The sequence below is a fragment of the Macaca nemestrina genome, chromosome 13 (assembly GCF_043159975.1).
Source record: "Macaca nemestrina isolate mMacNem1 chromosome 13, mMacNem.hap1, whole genome shotgun sequence".
NCBI lineage: Eukaryota > Metazoa > Chordata > Mammalia > Primates > Cercopithecidae > Macaca > Macaca nemestrina.
The window spans coordinates 116,182,502-116,195,811 of NC_092137.1; the positions used below are offsets into that span (position 1 = coordinate 116,182,502).

General features: G+C 41.5%; 1 protein-coding gene across 2 annotated transcripts in view; it reads right to left on the bottom strand.

Annotated features, from left to right (window-relative positions):
- LOC105490131 (solute carrier family 9 member A2) overlaps positions 1-8,943 on the bottom strand; it is a 90,323-nt gene extending 81,380 nt beyond the window's left edge. For both annotated transcript variants that reach the window (XM_011755518.3, XM_011755517.3), the window contains exon 1: positions 8,655-8,943. In XM_011755518.3, coding sequence (XP_011753820.2) covers positions 8,655-8,943 — 289 coding nt within the window. The remainder of the gene's footprint in view (positions 1-8,654) is intronic.
- Between the last annotated feature and the right edge of the window lie 4,367 nt (positions 8,944-13,310).

Here is a 13,310-nt window from a genome sequence, read left to right on the forward strand (position 1 = left end):
GTTACCATTTAAGAGTATAATAAAAATAAAGATGTTTCCATGCAAGACTAAAGCCTTCCCTGAAGTATCCACTAAAGAATATACATCAGTAAAAACAAAAACAAACAAAAAAGAACCCGGAAGGCAGAAAGAGATAAAAAGTAACAATGAAGAAAAACTGGAAAACATGTTTACAAATCTATGTAACTATTTCTTATACAAAGCAAAAACTAATTTGGAGGAAGTTAAATACAGTCCAAATATGAATTATGACAAAATATTATGATTCTGAAACACGCAGTTAGGATTTATTTAAGTTCAAGTATTAGGAAGAAGATAATAAAAATAGCAAATACTTTTGTGTTCTAGGAACCTATCTGATACCATTATGTTCCATGAAATTATTTTAACACTTTACGTGTGTTAGCTAATTTACTTTACACAACAGCCTATGACATTGCTATGTTTTTTGTCACCACTTTACCACCAGGACTACTGAGCCCTGAGAGTTTAAGTTATGTAGTGAAAATCACATAACCACAAAATAGGTAGGAAAATGTATCTGAGATGTGAGCCATGGTAGTCTGGTTGTCTCCTGTTAAATCAGATAATCACACAAAACTGTAAAGTAACCTTAAAAAGAACAGAAATAGAATATATAATTATGTATAAAAAACAAGTAAGAAAGAGAAATCAACCAAGCCAAAATATAGCAAGAAAGAAAGATTAGGACACCAAGTAAAAGCATAGTAAACAGAGAGCAAAATAAGTCAAAATATATCATTATTCACAATAAGTGCAATTACATTTCTCTTTTTAAGCTATGGTGTTTTAAAGTGTGAAATTAAAGATGCAAAATCCAGATCTATGTGGTTTAATGATACCTATCCAAATGAAAATGACACAACTCATTTGATAGCATAGGTATAAAAATATAAATCTGGAAAATATAGTTATAGAAAACAGATATGGAAAAAAGTACATGTGCAAAATCAAGTTTTCTTTTAAATGGTAATAGTTTTATATGAAAAAAATACACTTTGAGCCACAAGTACTGGAAATAAGGAAGTTAAAAACTTAATAATTAAAGGAAGAACTCACTCTGAAGATGTAACAATATTGAATGAGTATATAATAACATAGCATCAAAACAAAGCAAAAATTGCAACAATTACAAAAAGTAATTGACATCACAATCTTAGAAGTGACTTTAATGTACCCCAGGAGCTGATAAAGTAGCTAAAAAACTGGTAATGCTATTGAAGATTTTAACACCGTAATTAGAAATTTGATCTAGTCTCTGTGTGTCTGTATATGTATACATCTAAGTATATAAAATCCTGTACACAATAAATAGAGAATACACATTCTTTTTCAAGCGTTAAGTGGAAAATATAGTTTTAAAATGTCCATAAAATAAGCCATAAAGGATATCACAATCAACACTAAAAATCAGCATTATACCTATCTAGCCAAAATAAAATAAAAAACAACTGGGCATGGTGGTGCATGCCTATAGTTACAGCTACTTAGGAGGCTTAAGCAGGAGAATCATTTGAGCTAAGTAGTTTGAGAGCAGCCAAGGCAACACAGTGAGAATCTATCTCTAAAACTGACAACGACAACAAAAAAACCCCAAATCTCCATAAGTTTATTAACTGAGAAGTAAAATTCTGACTAATTATTGAGTTAGCATTAAATATCACAAGGGGGTTTAAAAATACTGAGAGCTGAGTGACAGCGAAAACCGTGCATATCAAAACTATGCAATGCAACTAAAGTAGGAAAAAGGGGAATATTTCTAGACTTAAATAACATATATTGCCATTCTTCCAAAATTTACCCATTTGGATCATGAGAATTCATCTTTAAGAAGAGTTTCATTGACTAATCCTATTTTAGTTCATGAAGCATTCCTTTGGCTCCATGAAAATCAAACTGATTTTGTAGACTCTGAGCATCCTGAGATGAGATCCATCAAAAGCAGTCACCATTCCAGTTTTATCATTGGTATGCCGTGTTAAGTAATCCTTTCAGAACACCCATGGTTTCCTACTTAACAGCGGTAAAGCGATCATGCAATTTATTCAGAAACTGATAAGTCATTTGCATAATTTCCCTTAAATCTTTTGTCTTTACCATTATCTTTATTGGTATTACTTGTATCAAAGATGGATTTACATAAACTTTTAGTATGATGAATACGTTTAGTTTGTGACAGAGTCTTAAGTATGCAGTATATCATAGATTCGAATTTAATGAAGACAAGCAAATATCCATATTTTGGATAAATTGATTAGAGAATTGGCTTATTAGGAGTTTCAATAAGTAAGTAAGCTACTGAAGTAATTTTGTTCATGTTAATAAGACTGATGTCATTTTAGCATAACTGCGTGTCAGTTTTGGAGCTCAGGGATTCATAAAAATACCTACCAGAGAAGCTATTGAAAATAATATTAATTATGTTTTTAAATATTGGTGTTTCTTACTCTTGTAAGGTGTGAATTAACAATAATAATAGAACATAAGTAAACTAAACAATTAATGGGTTAAGCTTTCAATTCAAGGATTAATTAAATAAATAAACCCAAAGGAAGCTGAAGTAAGTAAATCATAAATGTAAGAGTAGAAGCAGATAACTTAGAAGCTAACCAAAAGCTAATTCTTTGATAAAGTATCAAATAGACAAACTCCTGCATACCTGATCGAGGTGAAAAAAAGAAAAACATAACAATATTCGAAACAGAAAGGAGAACATATATGCATATAAAGTGGAGATCTTTTAAATCATAAAACAACTTCCAACAAATTTTTAAAAACTCAAAATAATAATTTTATAAAAAATACAGATGACCAAAATTGATCCCAGAAGACACAGATAAACCAAATAAAACTATAAACATTAAAGCAATGGACTCAACTGATTAAAATCTATCCATATACCAAAACCATCAATTCACTTTGTTTTACAAGTGAGTTTTTATACCATCCAAGGAACAGTTTAGTTTTTTGTTTCTAAGAGAGCGGGTCTCCATCTGTCTGTTGCCCACCCACACTGGAGTGCAGGGGCGTCATCACAGGTCACTGTAATCTTGAACTCCTGAGCTCAAGTGATCCTCCTGCCTATCTCCTGAGTCGCTGGGACTAAAGGCACAGGCCTCCAAACCTGGCTTTCTGTTGTTGTTGTTGTTGTTGTTGTTAACGTTTTGAAGAGATTGGGTCTCACTATGTTGCCCAGGCTGGTCTCAAACTTCTGGCCTCAAGTGATCCTCCTACGTCAGCCCCCCAAAGTGCTGAGATCACAATTGTTAGCTACCATACCCAGCCAGAACAAACAGTTTATGCGAATAGTTCATTGTATACTTCTTAGGGCTTCAATCTAGGTGAAATAATTCTGTAACAAATAAAGCTGAGTATTGTTATCATTGTCAAAGTGGGTATAATGTAACACTTTCATTTGATGATAAAAGTATCTATTATTTTAAAGGGTACCAAACTACTTCAGAGGTAAGGTATAGTGGCGAAATTCTAGAAGACACTCCAATTGGTTTTCAGAGAGAAGATGAGAAAGCTGTTGAAGTCCTCCTTCAGACAGAGAACAGAAAATGTGTGAGCAGCCCACTGGGAGAAGATGGAGGCTTTGAGAAGGAAAGGAATCAGTGCTCTCCTTTTAACTTTACTAGGAACCAATACCTGCCACCAGAAACTCCTGAATTTAGAAGTGTATTCAAAGTGAGATGTGGTTCAGATAGCAGGTGAAGACCCTGAGCTCCATCCACCGACCATCCAGTTGATGAATATGCCTCAGGAAAACCAGAGGACAAAGAAAAACAGGCTAAGTGCAAGGATAAGTTTTTTTCAGAGATCAAAGTCTCTGTAATTCAGACAGATATGAAACTCTTAGGTTTCAGATATCAATTTTAGCATAGCCTGGATCCCAGAGGAGACGTCTTCATGAGCCAAACTGCTATCTTTCCCTTAAAATTATGAGAATATAATTCAGCAGGATGGAGAGAGGTGGAAAATTCTGCATCCTACTCCAACTAAGGGGCAGAGAAAATAAAAAAGAGCAGAGTGACCAGTGACACTTGAAAGGAGATGGAAATAGGCCAGCCTCACAAGACCTCAAGATATGGGAAGGTATGTTAGGGGAACCCCAGGACAAAGAAGGAGGCTCTGTTACTTTAGACAGCAAGGTACTCAGTGCTTTGTCCTTAAACCTTGAGAAGAAATACAGTCCATGTCCAAGTTCTCCCAAATTAGCAAAAACCCCACTCGGCCATTTCACAGGCAAAGAAATCAGAGGAGGCAATCTTAAAACACACCAGAAAATTGTATCTTAATTCTTTGGCTACCCATTATTCCAGGCTGTAGAACCCCATCCCTCTGTACAAGATTTATCAAGCAAAGTGTGTATTTATAACTGTAAAAATAATCAACAGTTGCTCAAAATATAAATATTCAAAGTGAAAGAATAATGTGAATTCACATGTGCGAGGACCTAAGTAAAAATCGAATGAGGAAACATCTCTTGACAAAACTTTTAAAGCTTTTCCGAGGTATACTAAATTTGCTGTGCTTTAAAAAAATATTTTAACCTACTTCATAAGCATATACTCATCATCATCTTTATCATCATTATCATTGTTTTGGTAAATGTTATAATTACAAAACTACTTTTTCTGGACCAAGTAATTAGGATGTTGATTTTGATAATGAAGTGATGATAATGAAGTGTAACTGATAATGATAATGAAGTGTAACAATTAAGAGTTAAGCTGAATCATTCATTACTTTGCCAAAAATGGATTTTCTCACTTCTGATTGTAATATTTCTAAGATTATATTGGCTTATAATATATAATATAATATATATTATATTAGAAAACTATTCTGAATTCACCATCAGGCATTATTTAAATACCCTGCAAATGTTATTTGGAGCTTCCAATTTGGACAACCTGTTAATTTAACCATGTTTAGATTCTTCACTAGCAATGCTTCTCCATGTTCTCTGAGGCAGGTAAGGTTAGGTACACTACACAAATGGCATAAAAGTGCCCTAAATAGAAACCATGGCATTTTGCAGGGGTTAGCATTTGCATTATCCCACAGTTTCACAACCACCTGCACACCGCAATTCCTCTTCATTCACAAATATGAGCAACTTAAGTCATATAAGCCACCCCAAAACGGCTTTTTCAGAGCAAAAGTTGAAAGATAAATGACTAGATGACTGTTTAGTGGGGTACAAAAGTGTCCCACAGCACCAAGACCATCCTGCTTAAAACCAAACAGAAAGTTCAGGACCCTGGGAGCAAGAGGAGGGGTGGGGATTTCTGGGCATTTCCTGGCTCCTCTAGGAACACAGGGGAAGCTGCAGGACAAGGCTGGGCTCTGTGCAGAAGAATCTAGAGTAAATACCCCAGGCACCAGCATTTTGGACTCTTAAAACTCCACATTCTGTCCTGAGAAATATACCCTTCACTCTACCCGTGGCAGTCTCCATTTGGCTGTTCAGACCCCTCTCTGGGTGGAAATTATCATCTCTGTGACACTCAGATGCAGAAAGGAAAGATAAAGTAGTAGCCAGAGACGTTCCAAATTTGGGGGAGAACAGGAGGTGCAATATGTGATGATTTCCATAGCAAAGCATGATGCAGGGGAAAGCAGAAACTGGCAAGTAGAACAGAGGGGTCCCAGGGAATATAAACACATCTGGGCTAAGAAAATGCTAGTGGAGAGATAAATGCACCTGTTTCGCAAGCAACCATGAATGCCTTTAACAAAATATCACACAGTGAGAGTGAGCTGGTCCAGTCAAATGAATGGAACAGGACAGCAAGAGAATAAGTGCAGAAAGGCAGCCCACAGAATAAGAACACTTGCAGAAGGCTGAGGCCAAAACAGAAGTAAAGAGAGACAGGAGGCAGCCCAGGACAGTGAATAGTGGAAAAGGTTCTGTAGTGCCAGAAACTGTACAGTTACTACTGCTACTCTGACTACACCACTGTCCTCACTGCTACTAATGATGACAGTATGGATGAAGTGATGGAGTACTTACAGTGTGCCCAGCTTTATTCTAAAGGTGTTACACATTCATTCTCATTTAATCCTCACAAAGGAACATGCCTTCTGGAAATGCACAAAGATGAGAAATGAGACAGACCTGGCTGGAATTCTGGCTCACCACCCACCACCAAGTTAATCTCCCCATTTTTTCATTTTCTCCTATATGAAACCAGGAAATCAACACCTACCTGGCATAGTGACTGTAAAAATTAGAGATAATGCCCTTAAATGCCTCCTAGCGGCTGTCATTATTGTCATTAATCTGATTAAAACAATCAGAAGTGATGAACAAAGGGGAGAGTTGGAATAGAAATGGCAACAGAGAAGCTGTAATGGAAACAGGCACAGAAGCAGGCCTCCAGTGATGGAGCCTTGAGGCTCAGAGGGAGTGACAGGGAACAGGTCATTCATTTTGGCTCGCCATTTTGTGTGCTTCTGGGTGCACACTCACTCAGAGTTTCCACCTCAACTAGTGGGAGTATTAATATTGCCACTCCCTACAGGGCGGGCTTGTGGCATCTGAGTTTATTATTAGAGGCAATGAATTTACACAAATGTGCCTATCTGGTTGATAGATGGGGAAGTCCCCTTCCCTTATACCATTTATCAGTGGAATTAAGGCACTCAACTAGTAGAACCACGTCAAAGTCAGTCAATTACAGACTTCAGAGTCATTAAATAATATGTGTCTCTCTTAGTCACCACTAATAGAATCTAATTAATCTTATCTGGCATGAAGATTTGCTTCCGGTTTACCTACCACAACTTCCACCCTCCTGCAAAGCATCCCTTCTACCTGTTTTGCACTCCCCTCCCAATTTATGTCTTTGTTCATTCCTCTCTGGAATGTTGCTCCCTTTTCTCTCTAACTGACCAGATCCTGGTCATCCTGGAAAATCCAGTTTAAAAGTTTTATCTGCACGAGGAAGTGCTCTCTGCTTCCCTGCAATGGCATACTATCTTTTCTGAGTTTGTCACCCTACTTAGCAGTGTCCTGGGCAATAATCACATAGTGTGTACACCTCTCTCTACTCATCAATAAGCTCCCTGAGGATGGCAGACAACGTGTCTTTTCATTCTTGATGGAAATTTGCCTCATCTCACAGGGTAAAGACATAAAACATATGTAATGCCTACATTCTTTGGACCTAATAAACTTATTTGATTCATTATAACAGTAGTTAATATATTTCAGGATTTTTATAAAGTCTTTAAAATATAAAGTAAAAATAATATAAAGCACCATGCTCATAACATAAAAGTTTCTGGGGCATGGGTAATGAAGATGAGATAATATATTCTGAGGTTTCTGCTTTCAAAATGAGAGTTAAAGGTAGTGTGAAAGTGGGTAGTTTTTTTGTTTTGCTTTGTTTTTCCTGAGACAAGGTATCTCTCTGCGGCCCAGGCTGGAGTGCAGTGGTGTCATTCACGGCTCACTGCAACCGCAACCTCCTGAGTTTAAGCGATCCTCCTCCCTCAGGCTCCCGCCTCAGCCTCCAAGTAACTGGGAATACACACGTGCACCACAACACCAGGCTACTTTTTATTTATTTATTTATTTTTGAGACAGAGTCTCGCTTTGTCACCCAGGCTGGAGTGCAGTGGCAATCTCGGCTCACTGCAACCTCCGCCTCCTGGGTTCAAGCAATCCCTCCCTCAGCCTCCCTACTAGCTGGGAATACAGGCGCCCGCCACCACGCCTGGCTAATCTTTTTGTATTTGTACTAGAAACAGAGTTTCACCATGTTGACCAGTCTGGTCTTGAACTTCTCACCTCATGATCCACCCGCCTCAGCCTCCCAAAGTGCTGGGATTACAGGCGTTAGCCACCGCGCCCGGCCGATTTTTTATTTTTGTATTGTGGGGTCTTGCTATGTTGCCCATGTTGATCTTGAACTCCTGGCCTCAAGGGATCCTCACGTTTGGGCCTCCCAATATGCTGGGATTACAGGCTGGGCCATTGTCCTGGGCCCAGAATTAATTATTTTTAAATATGCATCTCACCTCACTTGGTTCAGCCACCCTTGAAGCAAAAGCTTCCTGGAGAGTGACAGCCTCAACCCAATAGAGGGAGGAGACAGGGCGTTTCTATTGCAGCTGCAAGCACTCAGGTGTCCCTGGTCCCCTTCCATGCAACTCATTAGTCAGGCGCACAGCAGGTACTGTGTCACTGCCAAGGCGCCTCTCTCCTGTAGCATCCAGGGTTTTAACCACATTATGAATAGCTCCGGGTTTCATCTGCACCTCTCTCCCTGCAGGTGAGACTGGTACACTTCAATAAACAGGTCTCACTCAACTTAAGCAGAGGGCTGACAAACTTGGCGTTCCGTGCGGCAGAAGTGAGCAGCAATCGCTAAGTTTGTAGAACTCACACTTTGGGGCCATTTCAAGGCCAACGTTCACTTAAGAACCAAAACGCGAAACTGCTCTTCCTAGAGTCCTTTTCAACCAGAAGAAGCTGCTCCATCTGTGGCCCCTGCCCTGACTCAAGATGAGGCGGTCACTATCTTGAGTGACCAGAGGTCAGCTGGCTGACCCAGTCACCCTCCAGGTGTCCCCCCGAGATCGCCCCCTCCCATTCCCCACGAGTCTAGCTCGCTCACCAATCTTGGCCAGGGAGGCCAGCAGGATCCACAGAGTGATCTCGAAGGGGATCTGCACGTGGGGGTAATCCAGGGTAAACACAGGCAGCCGGCTTTCCTCGAACAGCGTCGTTCCGGGAGCCACCACGCTCGCAGGGCTGGGCGGGCTGGAGCTGGTGCCCATGGCTCTCGGCGCGTTCAGCAAGGTCTCCGCCAGGGCGCCCACGGGCCCCGCCACCTGCAGGAGCAGCAGCAACAGCATCGAAGGCGGTGGCGCCCGCAGGCTCCTCCAGTTGCCCAGTGGTTCCATGGGTGCCGCCGGTTGCCGCCGAGAGGCGCGGCGGTTGGCCCTCCGAGCGCTCAACGCATCGCGCCCGGGCTGCGCAGCCCGCTCCGCCCTGCCCCGTGCAGAGCAGGGCAGCGAGAGCCACCCGCCGCTGCTGCGGGACCGGGTCTCTGCAACCAGAGGGCTAGGTCCTCGCTGTGAGCAGGCGCACTGCCTGGCAAGGCACGTGCAGGGCGACAAGAGGCCACTGCGCGGACCCTCAGCAGCCCTCAGCCGCCCTCCGCCGCCGGCCGCCGGCCCATGCCCGTGAGCTGCTCCCCAGCCGCAGCTGCAGGCCCTGCCCAGGGCGGCCCGCGGGCGGGGGCGGGGCGGGCGCAGCGCCCAAGCCGCGGGGCAGGAGGACAAGGGGACCCGGCCGGCACACCGCGCACCTGCTCGAGCCCGCGGGGTACGCAGGGCCCCAGTGACCGCGGGGGCGATGGCTGCCCTCCCTTGGCGCAGGCACCGCGCGCCAAGACCCGCCACCCCCAGAGCCGGCGAACTGTGGGTGGAATCGCCCCACCGGGCGCATGGTGGCCGGAGCTGTCTCCGCCCCGGAGGCAGCGTCGGACGTCCATCCAGTGAAGGGACCGGCGCGACCCACGCGTCGCGCCCTTCCCTCCTCCCCCGCCCCCGCAGGCTCCTGCAAGGGGACACCCGGTGCGCTGGGCGCGCGGGGAGCCGCCACAGGCTCGCGGTCCGGAGGAGAAGCCCGGGCCGGTGGAGGAGGGGTGCTGTCACCCCAGTCGGGCGCTGCGGAGGCCAAGACAAGGCATGGGGTTCTCTGAACATACAGAAAGTTTAGGAAAGCCAAATTTTGTTTCCTTTGCGAGAGTTTATCAACTCGCGCACAAGGTGCTCTGCGCAGGGGAGCTCCCTGTGCGGAACTCAGTGTTCCCACGCCCCCACGGAGTCGGAATCCTGTTCTCTCCTCTGCCACACTGTGCTTTCACCCATTTGCTACACTGTCGCTGCCACTTTTCTTCTCCCTCCCCCAGCTCACGTAAAACCAAAACATCTTTCTCCGCTTTTAGGCTTAGAGGTGTACATGTCCAAGAGCATAAGAAATATAATTATTTCATGGAAAACCAGTGATTTGCCTCGCTGAGATTGACTTGCTCCCCTAATTACAGGACAGGCTGTGGTTAGGAAAAGAAAGGAAGCGCGATTCTCCTTCTGGATCTGAAAGGGCTTTCTCATGCAGAGCCAACCTTTCCTGTCCTTCAGAGCGCAGCCTTCTTCACTGGTTGCGATCTCACTGTTCGAGCATCTTTATCGCCAGAAACTGAAATGAGCACAAAGGGGACTAGTTGCCATTCAATTAACTCAAAGTTTTCCCTTTGATAGTTATGAAATAAAAATCCTCCTCTTTTCTTAATCTTTGATGTGTCAAAACACGTGGCTTCTACTATTAAACAAACACCAGGCAGTTCGACCTTCAAAGCAGTTTTTTTTTTCTTCTAAGTTTTAACATAGAAAATCAATGAGATGTCAGCAGAGGGTACAAGAAAAAAAAATCCTCCACCTGCATAGAAGAAAATAAGGAACAGTCCTCTTTGGACCTTCAAAGTAATGGGTCCAGGCTAAAAAGAGAGAAGAATTCTGAGAGATGTTACAGAGCACTACTTCATTTGCTGTTTCACAAAGCACCAGTTTTTCAAAAGTGCTACAGAATTGAAACTAAAGATATTATCTTAAAAAGAATCACTGCGCATCCCAAACTCAGCCTCCCCTTCTCCTTTCACTGGAAACTTTTATTAAAGGTATGTGCCTAACATACCCCCGTGAAAAGGCAGCAAATAAGAGCTTTTTAAAATTTTTGAGTACCTATCTCTACATGGGAAGCTCAATACAAGGCACTTTACTTGCATTTTTCTGTTAATCATAAAAATCCAAAGAGGCAGATATTTTTTACCCATTTTATAAGTGAAGAAATATAGTGTAAAAATGTTTTAAAATAAACAAATAGACTTAATCAAGTTCACACATTAAGTAAGTATCTAGAAGGAATTCACGCCCAGGCCTACCCAGGCTAACACTGGTTTCATCTCACCCTTTACCCCATGACTAGTTGCCCATAAACAGCAGGCTATATTCTCAGCTACTGCAAAATAAGCAGTGGAGAATATTTCAGGGATTGTTCCAAAAAGTTATCGCAGGATACAGTTTTAGTAAGTGAATCAGGCAGGTCTACACACTTAGTGACATAGTAATAGGGAGAGGGCACATTTAGACAATAATTTCTAGGAGTTTGTCACACAACACTTTTAAGAATGATTGTGCATCATGAACAAGTAAATGAATGACAGATCTGTTTCTGGGCCCTCACTGCCCATAGACCCTATGTGGTATCAATTTAACTTTACACATCTATGCTACTGAAGTCAAAGGCTATCCACTTTTCTTTTTTACATTTGGAAAAAAAAAAAAAGTCCTTTTATTTATTCTTGTAAGTAAATAAATTAGTTTTAAAAAGACACTTTTCATCTTTCCCTTAAAGCAAATCTTAAAAGAGTTAAATTATGTCCCTATGCCGAGAGCGACTTGGCCTGGCTCTTTCTTCAAAATGCCCTCTGACTAGGAGCTCAGCCGTGAAAGTGGTAACACCAACCCATAGAATGACTGAAGCAAGAAGCGAAACGTGGGTACACATTTAAAACCCTTTAGTGGTTTCTTCGTGACCTTTAGACATCTTACCTGGTAGCTGAATTTCTGGACTAATTGGGGGTCCTCTTTTATGCCCTTTGATTTCCCATAATTTTTCAGCACTTAATCATTTTGCTTTTCTCCTACTGAAAATCTCTGTGAAGGTATTGGTCTGTTTGACTCATTCTTTTATCTTTAGCTCCTAGCATAGTGCCTGGAGACAGTGAGTACCTGCTAAATATGTGTTGGACGAATAAATGTATGAAATGACGATGAAATGAACAGCTCCCACACATTAGGGATCTGAACTGCAGGCCTTTCTCACAGTTAGGTCAGTTGCAGGATGGACATGAATTCTCCTAGTTTCACATGAAATGTTTTCCTCCAGTGATCCCTGGTTCACATTGTGGGATCTCTCATGTCTTTTTTCCCCCGTCTATCCAAATGATATATGAATTTAATCACATTACAAAATTTCTAAATATTTTTAGAAATTATAGTTACCTGATTTGAGATTGACTTTCACATAGCATGGAAATATTTACTAGGAATGTATGAATCTTCTAAGGCAAACACGTACTTTTTTTTTGTCTGTACTTTGCTCTAGAGTGGTCTGTTAGAATATTACTGTATTTAATGGAGTACTTTAGTAGGAATAACTCCTGAATTATACAGCCATCAAGCAAGACACTAGATCTGGCATCACTAGGAATCACAAAGAATTTTGGAATACTTTCTGGTCCAAGGGAAAGAAATTAGTAAAATAAAACAGAGTTAGCTTAAGAGGACACGCACCTTAAAATATAAAAGCACGAGCTATGCAGAGGAGATTAGGATCCTGACCTAACCCAGGACTGATCTTAAATCTCCTGCTCCTGCACTGGAAACTTCAGGAGGAACTGAGGTTTAACTTTGTGTCTCTTGCCGTACAGAGCTTAGAGCTTACTGAAGAGTTGTTGAATGTTGAGACCTCAGGAACTTCTGTATGAAGGAGCAGGCAGAGGTCTCTGCATGCCAGCAAACATATTCTTCACAGCTCCAAAAGGCTTAATGTGCTATCCGTCTTTTTCAGATGTAGAGTGGAGGCTGACAGAGAGGAAGGAAACAGCTTATTAGTGGCAGTAGCTCTTCTGGACCACAGTGCGGCGCCAGAGGTTAGCACCTCCCTTAGAAGCTAGTATGCGGAAGCAATGTATGTTCAATCAAGAGACAGAGACCAGGGAACGGCTCCATCCTCAGATACCAGTGTAACAATCGCAATAGTTACTAATAATAGTTAGATACTAATATGTCACGCTATTCTTTGCACATTTTTATAATATTCATATTTTATATTCCCCTTTCTTTAAATTCTACATTGTGCAACCTCTAGCCATTAGTTGGGTAATAGATCAATTGAGAATCTTTGCCTATAAAAAGTTGACACTCATAATATTGTTGATTTGGTTATTTTATTATTATATTTGAAAGTTCTCAATGTTTAAACTACTTTCTTTTTTTAAGAGACTTACTTCTCAGCAAAAATCTAAGGACTTCTTCCCAGAGAGCAGTCATGCAGTGGTGTGAACATTTTACTGATGCCCACAGAATTAATGTTTTTCTCTCTTTCTTTTTGGCCACATATATTTGTTTCAGCAGAGAAATGTTTTGCTTTATGAAAAGGTACTTTCTGCAAATTCAAGCTTATAAATAATAGTGGTACTTTT